This window comes from Xenopus laevis, chromosome 2L (assembly GCF_017654675.1).
Source record: "Xenopus laevis strain J_2021 chromosome 2L, Xenopus_laevis_v10.1, whole genome shotgun sequence".
Taxonomy (NCBI): Eukaryota; Metazoa; Chordata; class Amphibia; order Anura; family Pipidae; genus Xenopus; species Xenopus laevis.
In genome coordinates this window covers 155,287,914-155,309,463 of record NC_054373.1, presented here as the reverse complement: position 1 = coordinate 155,309,463, position 21,550 = coordinate 155,287,914, and the positions used below count along the sequence as shown (strand labels likewise).

General features: G+C 39.9%; 1 protein-coding gene across 2 annotated transcripts in view; it reads left to right on the top strand.

The window, feature by feature from the left end:
- Window positions 1-11,793: 11,793 nt before the first annotated feature.
- The window catches only part of espl1.L (extra spindle pole bodies like 1, separase L homeolog), a 35,571-nt gene continuing 25,814 nt past the window's right edge, over window positions 11,794-21,550 (top strand). Inside the window, exons 1-6 of one of the 2 annotated variants that reach the window (XM_041582590.1) lie at window positions 11,794-11,934; window positions 14,523-14,626; window positions 15,200-16,270; window positions 18,741-18,845; window positions 19,159-19,279; window positions 21,033-21,169. In XM_041582590.1, the coding sequence (XP_041438524.1) occupies window positions 14,534-14,626; window positions 15,200-16,270; window positions 18,741-18,845; window positions 19,159-19,279; window positions 21,033-21,169 (1,527 nt within the window). In that variant the 5' untranslated portion in view covers window positions 11,794-11,934; window positions 14,523-14,533. Of the gene's footprint in view, window positions 11,935-14,455; window positions 14,627-15,199; window positions 16,271-18,740; window positions 18,846-19,158; window positions 19,280-21,032; window positions 21,170-21,550 lie in introns of both variants that reach the window. The other variant, XM_041582592.1, reaches the window with a different exon arrangement.

Here is a 21,550-nt window from a genome sequence, read left to right as displayed (position 1 = left end):
ATCCAAATCTTGGCCCAGGGATGATCAAACCAGGCAAACATACATTCCTTTGACAAACAAGCCAATTTTTACATTTATATCCATCTTCAATTGCATAAACTTCCTTATTACAATTCATAAATTCCACCCTCCAGCAATCAGATGCTCTAATATAATTTCTTCTGATTATTATAATATAAATCAATGTATTCACATTTATCAATACCTCATCAAAAAGTTCTTTAACCAAATCTTCAGCTGATTCAATACATTTTTAGTAATATATGATTCACTCTCACTCATATTGAACAAAGGTTTTAGAATATCCTGGACCTAACTTATTACAAACTTATTAATGCCTTTATAATATTTCCTCCATAATTAATGTTTTTTCTTTTATCTAAAGGCTGCTAAAACAATACGTACAGTTGCAAATAAACCACATATAGAAGCACCAGTCTTGTAGATTATTTAGACATCCCATGCAGGAGCATAAGAATAAAAAGAGGTGATTTGGAAATAGAGGGCCCATTAGGGTTTTAACTGATGTGCATTGTCATTAAGTCTGTGAATGAGGGAGGCCAAGAATATGTGGAACTCAACCACTATTTCTTATATCACTATTCTCTGGGGTTTAGATGGAGATTCTGAACTGTGGAATTAATTGTGTGGTTACAGGGTGTGTTGGCAATAAGAACTAGCCTCCTAGTGGTTCTGTCTGTTATATGCCTATTTCTGCCTGTTGTTGAAAATTGATAATCCTACTTCTGCAAGCTTTGTGATTCACTCTTCAGGGATTGCAAATACATATTAAGTGGTGTGGTGAATTAAGAATTGGTATTACCCAAACAAAGCCTTGCTTCCAATTTTAACCTGGGGCCCTGTTCAGGTTAACGCCCCAGAGTATGAGATGCCAAGGGAGCCTATCTTTGAGTATTATTATCACAATAGAAAACTGAAGAATGTTGAATAGGCGCCAGAGTCAGGGCGTGAATAGGGTCTAGGATAAGAACATCTCTTTTGTATAATTTATTTGAGAAACCTGTTTCATAACCATGTACAATGGAAATATAAATCACGTGAAAACATAGGTGACAAAATACATAACCTGAAATAGAAGCGGTGGAAGGTTACATATAATAGAATGTGTAATCAAGAAAACATAAAGTGCATAACTACATATTTCGAAGGATTTAGGAGTAGGTGGGTACTCAGACAGACCCATTGAAAATTAAAGGTAGAATGTGATTTCACTGCATTCAAATAGTTTTGTCTTCATTATATGCTTCTAAATTTGTAATGTAGTGCAGTAGGAACCTCACTATATTGTCTTGCAACTTCCAAGAAATACCATTTGCAGCCAATGCATGTCCTTTGTCCCTCAATTCTCATGGTTTTCTTTTCCCTCTTCACGCTGACGTTCTCCACTGCTCCAGGCCAAGGGCATCCAACGGAGTCCTTGTTGGCATTTCTACTCATCGAGTTGGCTTGTGGCCTCTACTTTCCTTCTATGGGTTTCCTGAGGCGCAGGTTAATACCAGAGAAAGAGCAGACAGGTGTACTTATCTGGTTCTGAGTTCCTCTAAACCTGCTTGCTGGATTAAGGCTACATGTACTGCATGACAGTGACTAACAAAGTAGTACCAGGAACATGTTCAGTTTGTGTGCCATCACAATGCTTCTTGCACTGCTCATCACAATGGTGAGAAATTACTCTGAGTTACGGCTTCCAGCCTCTGAGACAGAATCTAATGGAACCGAGCAGTGATTTTGTGATTTTTTTTTAACACGTATATATATGCTGTAAGAGACGGCAAAACCAAAGCAATGCAAGACAAATGTTTCAGGAAAATGTTTCTATTTTTTTGAGCATTTTATTGTTGGGTGATCTGAGCTCCTTTCATTCTTTCTGTGCCTGTGACGGTTCAACAAACTGTTTTCTTCTCCCTTTTGAGGAAGCTCTGTTATCTTGCAAGCAAAGTTGATTTTGTACCTGATTCCAATCTGGGAAGCATCTGGGAAGATGGCGACTGTCACAGCTTTCCAAAATTGTGTTACAATAAATTAAAAACCTGTGCTTTAAGCACTTCTAATAGTGGGTCAGTAACATTCTTCTTATTGCTAAGATATTCTTTGAATCTGATGAAGTAGTCCAGGTATGTAGAGGTTTTAAACCAGTTTATTTGGTCCTTGGCCAAATCAGGGATGTGGAATGCACCTATGGCACATTACTATTCGCCCAACCCAATGGATATGTAACTTAGGCCTAGTAAGATACACGAGTATTTGTAGACCAGTAGCCTGATAAGTTGGTAAAAGTTGTGTAAGTCAGCCAATGTTTCCCAGTGTATGGTGAAGTTATTACTGGTGAATTTCAAACAGAAACTAACATTGAAATCATATCCCATATATATATTTAAATTATAATTTACTGTTAGGAGCAGATTTAGCAATTTTAAAATGATAATTTTATGGACTCTTCACGAGAAATGTTGTATATACCGGTATATCATTTGGAGCTATTGTTTTCTTTTTTTTTATAATCTCTTTTATTTTTCAAAAATAGATACATTGACAGAGGATAACGTAAATATCTTTTCCAGTATAGAACAGTGACAGTAGAACACATCAGTACAATTCCATGTAGTATAACATACATTGAACTTATTGTTTTGCTCAAGGTTGCAGAAACGAATCCCTTGGGGCCCAAATTTGCATATGTCTCTCTACCCTGTCTTCCAATAAAGCCGTTAAATATAACATATTCTGTGTTTGAGTAATTTTTGCAATGACAACATGAGTATCAATAGCGTATTGTAGCCAGTGTTTCGCTAAATTGGTTCGTGCAGCAGCTAAGATTTGTCTCATCAAAGTATTCTGGAGTTTCGTAAGGGACTTGGACGGGCAGGCTAAAAGAGCCGTAGTAGCTTCGGGGACTATATGTGTGTGAAATACTCGGTCAATTAAGTTATAAATCTCTGCCCAATATTGTTGTGCTACAGGACATGTCCACCAGATATGCAAATAATCCCCAACTGCTGTACAACCCCTGAAGCAAGAATCGGGAGTGGAAGGATCAAAACGATGTTTCCTTGCCGGTGTAAGGTGCCAATGGAGCTATTGTTTTCTTAATGGTGAAAGGTGCTCAACAAAATATTTTTTAGAATTGGGCTTTTAATCATACAGAAACTTGTTTTCCTAAAAACTGTTGGGAATCAGAAGGTACAGGGAGTGAAGGAAAGATTTCTATTGAAACAAAATTATTTATTCATTGGTTTGAATGGATCACAGTAGGTCTCAATTTGTTTGTATTTTTGTCAAGAATATTTAGATGTTCCTAAAGGCCAGAAATCTTAATTTGAGCAAAAAAAGTTTTTTTTTCAGCAAGATCAAATTAATTTTCATAACCTTAAATAAATCTGCCCCGTGTCTGAGAGCAAAATGTACTTTAGTGTGATAGCTGTACAACAAACAGTTCTTCACATGAAATACATCACACACACACTCACAAACTAGAACCCTGTTATATATCACGTTAAAATTCCATGAATGTAGAAAAGATGCCAGAAAAAAGTGACAATTCCAGGACATCTAAAATCCTGGGGGGGGGGGGAAATATGCCAGAAAAAAAATAACTCACACTTCAGTATTAGAAAAACTGTTTTTGGGAAAATTCTTTATTTCTCAGAGCAATTAACTCTGGTCACAATGGGAAGAAATAACACAATTTTGTACATTTTGCTGCTGCTAGTAATTTAGATGACTTTTGCATCAAAAACCACAAATTGTTACATTTAACAAAACCCTTGAGGGGTGATATGGCTGACATGTCATTCAAGGCTCTTTGTACATTTATAGTAAAACACAAATATAGAAAATGGTCCTAAAGAATGTATAAACTGCATTTCAAATGATGTTCTTTTTTCAGGAAACAGATCAAATAAACATTTCCCTACCCCTCTGTATCCCATCAGGTAATAATTTTACAGGGCGATCATTTGGGGAATTTAGAAGGAATATGCATCTCCCCTTCCAAACTATGAGGCAATTAGTGTTATATTTGGGTAGAATAGTTAATTTGCAGTCCCTGATATTTCTGGATATCCAGCTTGAGGTTCAGTTAGGATGCAGTTTGGGGTAAACTCTAATTTGTAGTCAATGATGTTCTTGGAACAAATGGCAGTAACAATGTTCTCCTTTAAAATATTTTATTTGATATTCATATTACACAAAAGAAATCAAGATGACAGCAAATGTTATGCAGATGAAGAAAATATGTTGCATTCGATACAATGGCATGATACTATCAAAAGTACATTTCAAGGTGAATAACCCTTTTAAACATACCTCCCAACATTTTGGGAAAAAAAGTTGGCGCATGCAGCGCGGCAAAAATTTTTTGACCACACTCATTTTTGTGGCCACATCCCCTAATTACCATGTTCATTTTACAACATTTAGCTGGTTATGAAAGTTTGAACATATTTCTGTTTTTTTTTTTTTTCAGTTATTACAGTTTTGCTAATGAAGGTGAATTGCCCTTTAAGCTGTGAGTCTAACTTCTCCCAAGGGACCTGTTATCTTATATTGTTACAATTACTTATTTGCATATCTCAAAATTATTACAAAAGTATCTTATCTACAGCTGGGGCTGTTCTGGGCTCTCTGCCAAAAGCCAATTAAGTTAAAAACATTGTATTTTTTTCTGGCTGTTCAGTGCAAAGAAATTGGGACTTTCCAGTACAAACAAGGGACTGCAAGTTGAGCTGTCAAAAGAGGGACTGTCCCTCTGAAAACGGGACAGTTGGGAGGTATGCTTTAAAGGAGGTCTTGAACTCAAGTCCAAAACAATGTCCCTATACAGATTCTGAAAAGTCCTGGAGGCACAAGTATAAAACAACCAATCTTCCTTTGCTTCCTCCTGTTCTTGCAACATGCTGCAGCCGACACAAAAACCATACCTTGTGCCAATAGCTTTAGAGGTGATTTTTAAGTTTACTTTAATTGGTACAGCAAAGCTATTGTTCAGCAGACTATGTCAAACTGGCATCTCACTTAAACTCATTTGGACATAGAACTCACCACGGTTAAAAAATAAAGTTATCTGCAATAAATTGTGGAACACACAATAAAGCTTCTAAAATGAATGTTATTAAAAAGAGGCTAATAGTCGTTTTGCACCGCCGATATGCACATACAGATATGTGAGTGCTGTTACTGGTGCACCTGAAGGGCGCAGGCTGTCCCAAAACCCACAGGTCAGGCAGATTTGTTTGGCGTACAGCGCACTGTATATTGTCACTGGTCCAATTTCTTTTTCTAGCTAGTCCCTCTGACTTGGGTATAATTAATGTAGGTAAATGTCAAGCCAGGTTGGGTGCAAATTGCAAATTCAACCTGTGTATCAATATATAGCATCCCGTTTTCATAAAATCCATTTTTACACTTTTTGAATAAGCGCCAGTCAGTGAAAAATCGCTGTGGCCCTGCATGCGCTTGCACCCCATTTTTATATATGAGCATGCAGAGTGGCTGCAGTGGCATTTCAAGCACAGAGGTGCAGGTGCCTGAGCATTTAACATGTCTGCTTACAGCTGTCTACCCACCATAGACTGAGAAAGGTACAGTATGGTAAAAAGAAAAGTAAAATTTAGCATGGAATATTTAGCTACATGTATTTTATATAAAGTATTTTTTTAAAGGAGAACTAAAGCTTAACTAAAGATGTAGCATAGAAATGTTGTACATTATGTTTTGGGCTTCTGTACCAGCCCAAGCAACCACCGCAGCCCTTTAGCAGTAAAAATCTGTGTCTCCAAAGATGCACCGGTAGCTCCCCATGTTCTTTTCTGCTGATTCACTGCACATGCTCTGTGCTGCTGTCACTTACTGAGAGGGACCCACTCACAATATACTGCATAGAATAGAAATGTCACAATATAAGACTGATTAGTAATTAATACAGATAATTACTACATGGCAGCACAGAAACCAGTGCAACTAGCATCAGAATTTAATAATCAGCCTTGCAGCATCAGTTTACATTACAGTCCAACCTCATTTTCTGCATAATTTACAACAACCCCTTAAAGGAATTGTTCAGTGTAAAAATAAAAACTGGGTAAATAGATAGGCTGTGCAAAATAAAAAATATTTCTAATATAGTTAGTTAGCCAAAAATGTAATGTATAAAGGCTGGAGTGATTTGATGTATAACAAGTCAGTCAGAACACTACTTCCTGCTTTTCAGCTCTCTTGGTTTACGCTGACTGGTTACCCTGGTTACCAGGCAGTAACCAATCAGAGACTTGAGGGGGGAACACATGGGTCATATCTGTTGCTTTTGAATCTGAGCTGAATGCTGAGGATCAATTACAAACTCACTGAACAGAAATGTACCATGTGGCCCCCCTTCAAGTCGCTGACTAACTCAGAGTTATAGAGCTGAAAAAGCAGGAAGTTGGATTCTGGATGTTTTATTAGACATCTGTTCACTCCAGCCTTTATATATTAGATTATTGGCTAACTAACTATATTAGAAACATTTTTTATTTTGCACAGCCTATCCATTTACCCAGTTTTTATTTTCACACTGAACTATTCCTTTAAGGTGGCCATACACAGGCAGATAAAGCTGCCGATATCGGTCGTTTGGACCAATTTGACAGCTTATCTGCCCGTGTATGGGGGCTTCCGACGGGTTTTCCCGATTGATATCTGGCCACGATATCGATCGGGAAGGTTGGATTTTTAACCGACCGACCTGTCGGAGCCCCTTGGTGCATTGTAATTCGATCGTTCGGCCATATGGCCGAACGTTCGAATTACCCCCGATATAGCCATGCGGTAGTGGCATATCGGGGAAAGATGTCGCCAAACGAGCGGATCTTTGAGTCTATGGCCACCTTAAGTTTAGCTTCTCAACAGCTGTTCAGAGGCCACTGAGCATGTGAGTGTCACAGACACTTTCCAAGATGGTGACCCCCTGTGACAAGTTTGAAGTCCTGGATCATTGCTGCCATTAAAAAGCTGAAACTTCAGGCCGGTGCAATAGGTTCAGTATATAAAATATGGCATTTTTAGCCACATTCATTTTTAGGGTGTAGTTCTCATTTAAAGGAAAACTATACCCCCAAAATGAATACTTAAGCAACAGATAGTTTATATCAAATTGAATGACATATTAAAGACTCTTACCAAACTGGAATATATATTTACATAAATATTGCCCTTTTACATCTCTTGCCTTGAACCACCATTTCGTGACTCTATCTGTGCTGCCTCAGAGATCAGCTGACCAGAAATACTACAACACTAACTGTAACAGGAAGAAGTGAGGAAGCAAAAGGCAGAACTCTGTCTTTTAATTGGCTCATGTGACCTTACATGTGGTCTGTATGTGTGCACAGTGAATCTTACGATCTCAGGGGGCGGCCCTTATTTTTTAAAATGGCAATTTTCTATTTATGATTACCCAATGGCACATACTACTAAAAAAGCATATTATTATGATAATGGTTCATTTACATGAAGCAGGGTTTTACACATGAGCTGTTTTACTCAGTATCTTTTAATAGAGACCTACATTGTTTGGGGGGTATAGTTTTCCTTTAAGCACATCAGGGGCGCCCACAAATTATCGATCTGGAGTTACCAGGGGATGATTTCTCTCAGCTGTGGCCCATGGCGTTGCCTCAAGTCACCCAGTTCCACTCCTGGCCCACTCAAGCTGGGCTTCCCTTTGACCCACGGACCCCAAGCAACTGCCTGGGTTGCTCTCATGTACACTGCCATGAAACCTGTAGATGTGTTGCAATACTCTGAAAGAAAACACAAGGGAAAATTTACCATGATTCAGCCTGGGGTCAGCTGCGCCCTGCACCTCGCATCGGATTGCTAAGCGAATGTGAAGTGCAAAGTCAAGGAGGTCAAGGCAGCCCTGTCTTTACCACCTGTCTGCCATACTGCTGTTGTTAGGTGTAGTGCCCCTTTGTATCTTGCACCCTCCAGCATCTGAATTTATTTCACATGATTAGAGGTAGGAATGGGGTGTAAAATTTGCTACTGGGCCTCCCATCTGAACCTGCTTGAAAACTTGTACCACAACATTATGTAGTGTGTAAATTATGAAAAATGTTGCAGCTTGTGCCTCTTTTTTTAATTTGCACCCTGTCCCACCCCCACTGTCAGTAAATGACCCCTATACTGTACTTGTGCTATCAACACCATTTTATTTAGAACCTGAATAATGGGAGCTACGGATCTAGGGATGATCTAATAAACCCAAGTTGGACATACTTGTATAGTATAGCAGTAATGTAATAATACAATATTAGTCAGTCTTTGGGCTGCTACAAATAGTATTACTTCTGTGTATTTATAAACTGCCAACATATTCCACAGCCCTCTACAATAAGGGCTAAACTCCACAGGAGATAATGTAGGGTGGTGTCAGCAGGGCCGCCATCAGGGGGGCACAGGAGGGACAAGCATACCGGGCCCGGGCATGAAGGGGGGCCAGGCAGCGCTGCATTTTTTGAAGATCCGGGCCCCCCTTACGAGCGCCCGAGCCGTACATCTTGCCTCTGCGTTGCCGAGTGCGGAAGTCCCGAAAAGCCAAAGCCGATGCGCCGAAAAGACCCGAAGTCACTAAAACAGCCAAAGCCGAAGTCCCGATGTGCCGAAAAGACCCGAAGTCATGAAAACAGCCGAAGTGCTGAAAAGATCCGAAGTCACGAAAACAGCAGAAGTCCTGAAACGCCGGAAAGAGCCGAAGTCACGAAAACAGCTGAAATTGAAGTCCTGAAGTGGTGAAAGGACCCGAAGTCACGAAAGGAGGCGAAGTTGAAGTACTGAAGGCATGAGTTCAATTCTACTGAACACCAGTTTGTGTGTTTTGTTTTTTTTTAATCCCCTGGCCACCAATGTATTTTAAAACATTTTTTTGTTGGGGCCCCAAGTTTTTTTTTAACTTATAAGGGGGCCCCTGCCACCAATGTTTTTTTTTTAAAAAAACATTTTTTATAAGGGGGCCCTGACCATCAATAGCTTTTTATTACTTGTGTGTGGGGGGTTACTTTTTTAGCGCTGATGTCTGTGGGGTCTTTTAACTGCGATGTGGAGTGGGCGGGATATGGGGTGGAGCTTGGGCGTCAGTGTGGGTGGGGCCCAGGGGGCCCCAAACTTTTGTTATACGGGGCCCTGTGATTTCTAATGGCGGCCCTGGGTGTCAGATCAACAAAATGCATCCTACAAGTCGGATGTCATGGGTCAAAATATGATGGGCCTGTTACAAAAATCTGATGTGTAAACTACATGACATGGTAAATGTTCCATCCGACGCAACACGGATGCAAATGCTGCACCTTCATCTGATGAGATAAAATCTGATGGGATCTGACCAACTATTTAAATGTGATTCCAGAGGGATTATATATTTAGCCATCTGTTGTTGTGGCAAACAGTATGTGAGTAGGACTTACAGATCTCTTAAAGAATGAGCCAGAGAGCACCTTGTACCTATTGACTTGGAGAAATTAGAGCATGACATTTAATGCCAAAAAAGTTTCAGCAATAGGGAAACATATTATGTATGAACATAATGGAGATTTTGACCAGGTTACATTTCAAAGCATTGAAAGTGTTAAACAAGGAACAAGGGGTGGAGATTCATAGAATAATTGATTAAAGGGAGGTGGACTGGATATTTACCCTAAAAACACGGTACCCGTGATTTGGTGCGCATGGCAAGCCAAATTATTTTGGCCACGCCCATCTTTGTGGCCACACCCCCTTATTACCATCATTTTACATAATATTGGCAGGTTATGAAACTTTGAACACATTTCTGTGGTATTTATATGTTATTACAGTTTTGCAAATGAAGGTGAATTGCCCTTTAAGCTGTGAGTCTAACTTCTTATCTAATCAAACTATCACAAAAGTATGTCAAGTACTTATGCTGGGCTGTCTGCCAAGACGCAATTAAGTTAGAAACTTTGTATCTGTTTCTGGCTGTTCAGTGCAGCAGATCAAAGAGAAACCTGGGACTTATCAGTACAAATCCGTGACAGCGGGTTGAGCTGTCAAAAGCGGGACTGTCCCACTCAAAACGGGACAGTTGGGATGTAGATCTATGTAGAGTAGGGGGGTTTTTATTAAGGGTTTGTTTCTCCTTTAAGTAACCTCTGGCCGGACACTCTCCCTAACTTTTTTTTCTCCCTGCCCAAAAGAGCTTGCAATTTACAGTATAGTATATGGGTATGGGGTTGAGAAAGCTTTGGGAGTACTGCAATATTTTGTTTGGGGTGGTGGGCTGGCTGGGACGTATTATTGCCAAAACAGTACTACCCAACAACATTTTGCATCTTCATTTTAAAAAGTGACTTTTGGTTAGTAACCCTAATAAACTTGTGCTGTATGAGGAGCGTCAAGCAGGAATGCTTTGGTCTTGAGTGCATGATCTCTTCTTGTTTGGTTAAAGGTTTTCTTGCCCTGCCCAAAAGAGCTTCAATCTACAGCATAGTGTATGTGTATGGGGTTGAGAAAGCACCACAGGGTGGGCCAGTGTCGGACTGGGATGCCAGGGGCCCACCAGAAAACCTTAGACTGTGGACCCACTTTCTGAACTTTTATTCCTCCTCTCCTCACTCAACCTCTTTATTCTCCTAGTCTTTTATATCTACTTATTATATTCTTTCATTATTAAGCATTTTTTCCCATAAAGAAATAGGGAATGACCATGAAATAGACCAAATGTTTAAAAGCAAGAGGCCCACTGGACACCTGGGCCCACCGGGAGTTTAAACAGAAACATTACTTAAATCATGTCACTGTAAAATAAAGGTGGCTTTACCAAAGCTCTGAGAGTACTGCCGTATTTTTATTGAGGTGGTGCTAGGGTTGCAACCTGGCCGGTATTTTACTGGCCTGGCCGGTAAAAATGACAGTTGATCCCAATGTCATTAATAGGGAAATAAGTTTAATATATAGAAAGGCCGGTATTGTTTTCCAGAAAAGGTGGCAACCCTAGCTGTGAGTAGGGTTGCCACCTTTTCTAAAATTCTTTACCGGCTGGTGGGGGGGGACACACAAAGGGATGGGCCGTGATGTCAAAATGGGCGGGCCGTGACGTAAAAAGGTGTGGGGCCGCGCCACGGACACTACAAGAAAAGTTAAATTCCAGGGGATTGGGGGCAGGCCGAGGGATCTTTTTAAGCATATTACAAATTTACCGGCAGCTACATTGCCGGTAAATTTGTAATACTGGCCCGGCCTTGGCAGGTATTTTACAAGCTTGGCAGGTAAAATACCGGCCGAGTGTAGGGTTGCCATCTGGCCGGTATTTTTGCCGGCCTGGCCGGTAAAAATGATGGTTGATCCCAATGTTATTAATAGGAAAAAAAGATAAATATTTAGGAAAGCCCGTATTTTTATCCACAAAAGGTGGCAACCCTAGCTGTGAGTAATATGAGAAGAGAGATTTACGGGATCTAGGGTTGCCACCAGGCCAGTATTTTACATGCCTGACTGGTAAAAATGTTGGTTAATAGGGAAATAAGATAAATATATAGGAAGGCCGGTATTGTTTCCAGAAAATTAAGGTGGCAACCCCAGGTGGTGGGCAGCGGGCTGGCAGTGTGTATCATTGCCAAAACCCTACAAACAACATTTTGCCTGCTTTTGCCCCTATAACTATTACAACTTCATTTTAAAAAGTGACTTTTGTTCAGTAATCCAGTCATTCACACTGCCTGCAGTCTAAGGAACAACATGACCCCGGTTGACGGAAACTACAATACCCAGCATGCACTGGGGCGACGCAAATCAATGAGCTCACTCAGGGCAGCCTCCGTGGTTGGTTGTGGCGGCAGATTTGAACGCAAGACAGGCGCGGGCTGGAGGTCGGAAATACAGTACAGAGAAAAAGAGCGGATCGGTCGGAGAGAGCCATAGGTATCCGCATCTCATTGACTCCCCACACTTCAGGTTTATGGGCACGCACGGTATTAGTCGTAGGCTCCCTGTCACTGCTCGGGTTGTGTTACAGCGCGTAGTTCTGCTCGTCTCTTGCTGCCTGACATGCGCGCCTCTGCACTGTACGAATGCTTGGTGCATAAATAATAACACCACTTGATGCACTTATTTCTGATTCTGGGGCGAGCTGCTGACAAAACTAGTTTTACTTCCCTCTCTAGCTGTTGCTGAACTGCACTTCTAACATGTTATGCAACTTAAAGGGATAGGCATGCCATGAGCAAATGTTTTGGTATATGATCTAGTTTTTAGCCACACATCTCTTCTTGTTTGCTTAAAGGGTTTCAAGCTGTAGTTCTGTAGTTCTGAGCTATGAATAGAATTTCAGCATGCGTTTCCTGTGTAAGAAAGAGAACCATTGTATTCTACTCAGGCTATCGGTTACCTGTCCCCTGTTTCATTTGAAATGGCTGCCCCTATGATTAAACTGTAGCTTTTATATATCAACTGTAGTAACATTTATAAAACAAACCTGATATACTTGTATTTAAATGCATGACAACCCTTTTTTGTTATTGTTGACACATTCTGCCCTGTTGCTACTTGGGAGGCCTACAAGTTTAAAGGGACGCTTCACCTTTAAGTTAACTTTTACTATGTTATAGAATGGCTAATTATAAGCAACGTTTCAATTGGCCTTTAGTTTTTATTATTTCTAGTTTTTGAATTATTTGCCTTCTTCTGACTCTTTCCATCTTTCAAAGGGGGGGGGTCACTGACTCCATCTAAAAACAAATGCTCTGTAAGGCTACACATTTCTAGTTATTTCTGCTTTTTATTAATCCTCTTTCTATTCAGACTCTACTATTCATATTCCAGTCTCTTATTCATATCAATGTATGGTTGCCAGGGTAATTTGGGTCCAAGTTATTGCTGATATTGCGAACCGGAGAGCTGCTGAATAAACATCTAAATATCTCAAAAATAATAAATGAAAACCAATTGCAAATTGTCTCAGAATATCGCGCTAAGTTAATTTTCGAGTTTAAAAAATTCGAATTTCAAACTCATTTTTGGGTACTTCGACCATCGAATAGGCCTAAATTTGACTTTGATTCAAAGTAAAAAAGTTCAACTTCGAAAATCGAAGTACTTTCTCTTTAAAAAAAAAAAAAAAAAAAGTTCGACTTCGACACCACCATTTTAAACCTGCCGAATTGCTATGTTGGCCTATGGGGACCTCCTAGAACCCATAGCCAAAATTTTTGCTAAGTCTTTAGAAGTCGAAGGAAAATAGTTTGTTCGATTGATGGAATCGTTCGATTTGAAGGATTTCATTTTACGATGGAATGATTTTCTTTCGACCGAAAACGGTCAAATTCGATAAAAAAAACTTTGACATTCAAAGTAATCCAATTCGATGTCAAATTTCGAAGTTTTTTTCCACTTTGAAATTCGACCCTTGATAAATCTGCCTCTAAAAGTTAACTCAAAGGTGAACAACCCCTTTAAAGGAGAAGGAAAGCTACGAAGGCATTTTATTGCCAATAGATTAGCTGCATTAGTGCAAGCTAGAATGCTATATATATTCTGTAGAATGTTTTACCATACCTGAGTAAACAGCTCTAGAAGCGCTCTGCTTGTTTAGGATAGCAGCTGAAGTATTAGCTTGGTGTGACATCACTTCCTGCCTAAGTCTCTCCCTGCTCACTCAGATTACAGCAGAGCAGGAGGAGCAAACTGAGCATGCTCACAGCTGGAGGTAATGAGGTTTAAGCTGAAAACAGGAAGTCTGATATAGAAGTCGATGTGTACACAATAGAAGGAAAGAAATGCAGTGTTTCTATTGACAGAGGACTCAGAGCAGCACTGCTTTGATAGTTTACTGGTATATTTAGGTGGACCTTTCTGATAAGGCTTACTTAGTTTTAACCTTTCCTTCCGCTTTTGGAAGTGTAGTGCACTATAAGTGGCCATACACTGGCTGATCTATATGGTACTCTGGTTAATCGGCCCTTGATCATACTTCTATGATTAATGTACATATATGTCCATGGCCTCCCTTCAGTTGTTCTGTTTTTCTGAATGATCAGAACAACAGAATGTGCAGAGGAGCTGTGGTTCCTTTTCCCTTTTTATATCGTCCTACCAAGGGAAATGTTTTACATGTCAAACTCAATCTTGCAGGATTATCTGTCTAAATGGACTAACGCCGGATAGCCAAGTGTTAAGGTTGAAACTGGCCAAACCGTTTCACCTAATCTGGACCTGTCTGACTTTGTATAGTAGCACTACGCAAACTGTGAGATAGAACAAAGACAACTATACTTACCCTGAAAATAGAACTATGCAGAATAAGTGAACATGGAGCTGTGATGCTATTTTCAGACAAGCAATACTTCTGCCTTTAAATTGTCACCATAGCATGCAAGTCCCATGATTACAACTGTTCCTTTCTAACCTCTACATTTCTGTTTGTGTGCCATTCATTCTGTTATAGGGGTTTACTCACTCTGCATATCATTTCCAGTTATCTGCAATTTATCACCCTGCTTGTCTTTATGCAGGTGGGTAAAGAATGGAAGCAAATATAAAGTCCTTGAAGGGAGCTGACTTTATAAAACTTACATCTTCGCTAGAGGAGGTGACTCTCTTGCACTCAAAGCTCAAGGTGAGATCTTCCCACAGAAGTGGTATCTTTTTATTTACCATTCATGTCCCTTGTGTGTACGCTATGGAATAACGCAGTGTGTAGTGTTTACTTCCCCTGTAAATTGTCCCATAATATGTTTTATAAGGCAGGAGAGCCCATTCTTTACTAATGCAAGGTCTTCTTTTAGTAATGTAGTTCCATTATTATCTACATCCATAAAAGCATGGTTAGCATTCTGTTCCATGGAAAATATTACTTTTAATATTATATTCATTTATGAGAGAATTTATATTGCTATATTTCAACAACTTATTTCTTGTGTAATCTTCTCATAATAAATATCTGAATGAAAAGCATGAAACAGGAGGGTGATTTAGACGAGCTGTTTGTTGACAGTGTCTTGAGATCTACTGATCACCAGCTGTAGGTCTACTGGTAGAACCCCTCTTATAAGGTGATAATAGAAATAATGATTTTGATTTTACCTTAAAACTTTTCCGTGGTTAAAGTGTTGTTGTTTCTCTCATTCTGTTCTCTGCACTAACCCCAGGTTCTGTCTGCTAAAATGTCACCTCTCTTCCTGCATTTCAGTTGTGTTTCGCAAAAGGCCCCACTGGTTCTTCATCTTCTGAGCAGTTGCCAGATCAGCGGGTTGTTTGTGATCGTGTGCTTCGTGCCTGCAACCACTGGGCAGGGGATCCAAGTTGTCATGTGAGTCACTGGCAGAGTTTAGTGCCCCTGGCAGCCTTGGTGTGCCAAGGTTTTTGTGCATCAAGCCCTCAGCGCACACCATTCTACCTGGAGAAAATTCTGTTTCACCTGCTGAAGAACATCTCTGCACGGGAATCCTCATTTCAGGCTTGTAGCAATATTTCAGATCTCCTGTATGGTCTTCTTACCAGCTGCCCCTCAGAGCAGCAGAATGCAGGAGATTTCACAGCTGTAACAAAGAGCAGTTTTCAGATCTTGTGGAAAGCAGCAGGGGACCAAGAACAAAAGCAAAGTCCTAGCCCCTGTAATAGAGAAGTCCTGAGCCTTAGACTGCATGCCCTGCGCTTTTTAATGTTGACAGAGGGATCCGTTTCATATGGGGATGCTCCACTAACTATATCACGCCATGCCCGATGTGCTACTTTGGCATTTGAGCCCAAAGGCAAACCATGTAGCAAAGAAGAGACATATTTTTTAAATCAGAGTTTTGAAGATCTCCTTGTGAAACCCCTGTTAGGACGTGGTACTTTGTCTGCTTCATGGTCCCGCTGCTTGGTTGAACTGTCACTGGAAAGATGCCGCAGACTCTGCAAAACTTCCTGCTTCCGGCAAGGACGATATGTTGTTGAACAAGTCCGTGGATGTTTAGAAAAGACCGAAAGGTGCTGCCATGCTGGGTTGGCACTTTTAAGCTTTGCTGTGGACATTCATGAATTAGGGATACCACCTAGTATTGGCAAAGTACTTTCTGAAGTGATAGAAATTCTTGATGGTGCCCGTTGCTCTGGTGATGGCTGGTCGTGCCAGGCACTCGGTGAATGTTTCCAGTTTGCTGTTTCTTCTTTGGATGGACGTTTCAAGCATTCTGGGATGCTAAAGGTTGATGACATTTTGAGCCTTGCAAAGTTCCTTGAAAAGCATCATCAGCTTCTAGATAAGCAAGTGACCAAGGTATGTACTTCTCTATCTGTATGCGAAAATCTAAAGGAAACGTTAAGCTTATCTATTCAGTAGGTATTCACACACTTCACACTATATTCACAATAGGCCAATCCTTTACAAACACCATTAGATATTTAGGCGCATGTACTAAAGAATAATTTTCTTCTCTTAAAAGAATGATTGCTCCTTTCTAAAGTTTTCATACTTCTGACAACCCCTTATTTATTTTGACTCATTTACACCATAACATTTTAACTATTGTATAATAAACTTCTTTACATATGACCAGTAATCGTGGGCGGTAAAGGGGTTATTCACCTTCCAACACTTATTGCAGTTCAGTTGTTTTCTTACAGTTCACCAGAAATAAAGACTTTTTCCAATTAGTTTCTGAACTGAAGTTTAAAGTTTCATTTTTCACCATATGTCGGATGCAGACTCTGTAACTTCTAGATTGATACATTTAGTTGATATATTTCTTATCTTTGTCCCTGCTGAGTAGAAACACTGAGTTTCATCAAAGGAGAAGTCAACCTGTACGGGGACAAAACCCCGACCTACCTGCCCCCCCGGGCAAATGCCCCTAACTTGTTATTCAACCCTCAGCGCAGGTCCTCTGCTGCCGAGTTCACGGGCGTCATCTTCTCCCAAGCGCTCTTCTTCCTGCTTTGACCAGTGTTTTTTTGGTGCTTGTGCAGTAGGAGGCATTTACCGGTAAGGACTTTCGGGCGCATGCGCAGTAGCTCCTAACCGGTAAATGCCTCCAATTGCGCATGCGCCCAAAAGTCACAAAGTTTCCGATCTTTTTTTCGGAAACTTCGTGACTTTCGGCACATGTGCATTAGATACTTACTGGTAAATGCCTCGTACTGTACATGTGCCAAAAAACGCTGGTCAAAGCAGGAAGAAGAGCGCTCGGGAGAAGATGACACCCGTGAACTCTGCAGCAGAGGACCTGCGCCGAGGGGTGAGTAACAAGTTAGGGGCATTTGCCCGGGAGGGCCTACACAGGGAAGGGGGACGGTTTTTTTCCCAGTACAGGCTGACTTCTCCTTTAAAGGCAGGGGCACATGGGCATATTCGGGGAGATTTAGTCGCATGGCCACAATCTCCCCGAATTGCCTTCCGCCTACTAAAATGAAAAATTGCTGCGATTGTGCTGGCATTTCTCATTATAGCAGAGGGAAGGCGGTTCGGGGAGATTGTTCCCCCGAAGAAGAGGCGATTAGTGGCCAGGCGATTAAATCTCCCCGAATATGCCCATGTGCCCCTGCCCTAAGAATTGATACAATCGTTGCTAATATTCCACAGATGCTGCTGAGAAATGTATCCACTAAATGTTGCAAAATTGTAACTTTTCATAATCTGCACTAGGGTCATTGGGCTGCCAGACTGAAACACCAGAGAGGCATTACACATTAAACTTCTATTCTGAAAAAAAGTAAAAAAATAAATAAAAAGCAATTGAAAAAAGTCTATTTCTCATGAATAATCTGAGAAGAACTGAACTGAAAAAAAAGTGTTTTGAAGGTAAACCCCTTTAAAGGAAAGTCACTCACTTGGGGGGCTTCAAAAGTTAGCAGTTTTCTGCTGATAGGAGCACTGGCCAGGGTATCGGGTAAGTGAACACAATCACTGGGGAGTGCCTAACTTTTGTGCCTAACTTTTTGATTGTTGTTTGATTGTTACTGTCCTTCTCCTTTAACTACTGTTTATGCTAGCACTGAGTGCGTGAACTGGGCATAAGAAGGCAGCCAATATGTTGTACAGATGAAGTAGTAACTTATCTAGGCTGAATAAGCATTTTCAGGAGTATAAATATTTTATCTTCCCTCCTATTACTTACACAGTATCTGATATGGTGATTGCCCTTACCTTTGCCAGCTATGTGGCCAGCAAAATATCTAGAATGCTTTCCTGCTAGGCATATTGCAGAAGACACTGACTCAAAGTTGTATCTTTTTCTGTTCTGTCCATTCTGTTCAAAACATGTATTATAAGAGTTACTAAGTCTTGAGACATTTTTAAGTAGAAAGAGCCACCTGAAAGTTCACCTTTCAAATTTTTTTGGCATGTTCTATATGGACCTATTTTAAGTAACTTTTAATTTGGTCAGATTTTTTTTTTAATGGTTTTAAATGATTAGCTTTCCTTTTTCTGGCCTGCAGATGAAAATACTATGTTTTTTAGGGTCACTGACTGTTTTTCTTCAATATTAAATATTATGTGCTGCTTTGTATGTGAATTTGTATATTCAGTGGATACACCCATTTATAGTACAGCAGTACAGAATATGTTGGTGCTTAATCAATACATAAGTCAATCTTGTTTTTTTTTATCACTTAGATTTCTATTCATACCCCTTATCAGTCCTGACTTCTTATCTGCTGTCTGAGTAATCTATCTGTTTTGAAATTCCTGAAAGATGCACAACAAAAAGTATACATTTTGTACATAGTTCTTTTCTTACTTTTACCAGGTTTCTAATGAAGGATCACGTCAACTGAAATCTTTAAAGCAACAGCAATTCAACAGCCTGCAGCAGTTCACAAATGCTGCATGTGCCTTTATGCAGAATTGCAAGGTAATAATGTCTTATTTCTATAGTTATTTCAATATGGTCATATTTACATTTAATATTAGACAGGACAAGTCAGAATTGCTATAAAACTGCAGTATTTCTGGCCAGGTTTGTATCTTTTGTGCATACAAATTCTATATAGAAACTTCAGAGTACCGGTATGGAACCAGTTATCCAGATAATGGATCTTTCCATAATTTGGATTTGCTTCCAATAAGGATTAATTATATCTTGGTTTGGATCAAGTACAAGGTACTGTGTTTGAAACACAGTGGTAAAAGAAGCCTTCTCTGATATTAAAGTTTTTTTCTTACAGGATAAGCCTAAGGATGGATTGCTATTGCTGCATGGAGCCTGCAGAGATGCTGTTTCCCGGATGCACGGTTCTCTTCAGGGTCTGCCTGCCCAAGAAACTGCAGAGTTCTTAAACATAACAGGTCTCCTTTTAAAGCATGTTTAGGTTAAAATTTATCACTTCAGAACAATTAGTGGAGGTTTGGTGTATGCTTTTTTAAGGGATAGTTCACCTTTAAATTAACTTTAATGTGATGCAGACAGTTATGTTTTGGGTCACTTTGCATTTTGGTCTTTATTTTTGCGGTTATTGAATTAGTTAGCTTTTTGTTCAGAAGTTCTTAAATTTGAAATTTCTGTATCTATCTGATTGCTAGTCCAATTTAACCTAGCAACCAGTGGTTTGAATGACAGGTTAGAATATGAATAGGAGAAGCCCTCAATAGAAAGATTAGAAATACAAAGTAATAAAAATCATCTGAAAAGTTGCAAAGCATCAGCAGTTCTATAACATACTGAAAGTTAACTTAATCTTGAAGTATCGCTTTACAGAGTAAATTTTCTATATAGAATTGAATGGGGTGCCAGTCTGAAATGTTCTTATGTATGAACTGGTGGTTGGAAATGGGTGTTTCTGAGTCTACCATGTAATTTGTATTAAAAAAAAAAGAAAAAAAGAAAAGAAAGTAACACTTTTTTTATAGGGCACTACTAAATTCTGCTTGGTTATTTTTTTCAGACTGCCACTGGGGGGGATTATCCAAAGTGAATTACAGAGTAATGTTGGAAAATTCACAAAGATCAAATAACCAATAGTAATACAAAAGAAAAAAGATTAACCCTTAAAGTTGCACCACCCCATCATAGAACCCAATGACTCAAGGAACAAAAAAAAAAAATATTTTAAAACTTAACTTTTACTGATACATTAGATAAAACCATACGTCCAGAAGAGCATTTAAAATAAAGTTAGGAACAGGGAGACAAAGAACCCAAATCAAGTCAGGCAATGCCTAACAAAAACTAAAAAGGCGCATTTTAGTTTTTGTTAGGCAGGGGGACAGAATCAAAAAATCTCTTTAGGCCTTTGCTTCACAGTGGAAACGGGTGGGAAGCGTTGTGGGTGAAGGGTTGGTTAATCGACGGAGCCTGCTTCATTTGGGGTAGAATTCAAATGCCTATGTGAAACTCACTTAGAATATAACAATTCAATTTGTTTAAGTGCATAGTGGGCCAATTTTTGGCACCACTCGCTATTTTTGTTGCCTTTTATGGCAATGGGAGGGTGCGTCTGAGGGTGAAGGGGTGGTGGTAATATCCATGCCTGAAAGCGATCGTTGTAAGTCTAGCTTAATTTACAACCAACCAAGTGAGACCAACTGATACTCATTAGCATTCGTACACAAAGATTGGCAGGTGGGGTGGTTACCCAAAAGGCTTGTAACGACCGTTTAATGTTAACTCAATTCATGGTTAAATAATCAAGTTTAACTGAGACTCACTAGCACTCTTATGCCAAGTCTGGCAGGTGGGCTGGTTATCCATTGACAGCCCTATATTCACCTTATGCTTGGCATCTGTTGCCTGGCTTAATTTGGGTTCTTTGTCTCCCTGTTCCTAACTTTATTTTAAATGCTCTTCTGGACGTATGGTTTTATCTAATTTATCAGTAAAAGTGAAGTTTTAAAAAATTTTTTTTTTTTTTTTGTTTCTTGAGTCATTGGGTTCTATGATGGGGTGGTGCAACTTTAATGGTTAATCTTTTTTCTTTTGTATTACCATTTATCTCCATAACCCTGCACACCATCTATCTGCTTCTCTAAAAATTTAGGGGTGGTGCTCCCTTACTCAGACTTGCATATATTTCAAATAACCAATACTCTGTTTAACCAACAGCATCCTGTGTTCATAACTTGGCCTACTGGTTCTACAGCCAGAAGAAGTATCAAGAAGCCTCTGACCTGGTTTCTCCCCTTAGTGCATGGCTTGCAGATGGTGCTCCTGATAGTGACCCTGACCTGGAAGTAGAGCGGGTAAGCTCCTGAATGTGTAAGGATAATGACACCCTAGTGCAGAGATCCCCAACCTTTTTTCACCCGTGGGCCACATTCAAATAATGCTGGAGAGCAACACAAGCATGCAAAAGTTCCTGGGAGTTCCAAATAAGAGCTGTAATTGACTATTTAGTAGTCCCTATGTGGACTGGCAGCGTACAGGAGACTCTGTTTGGCAGTATATCTGTTTTTTATGCAACTAAAGCTTGCCTCCAAACCAGGAATTCAAAAATATGCAGCTGGTTTGAGGCTACCGGGAGCAACATCCAAGGGGTTGGAGAGCTGTTGGGGATCACTGTCCTAGCGTGAAGGAAACTCTCGTTTCAGTATTCATGTCGAAACCACTATCTGGCAGCAAGT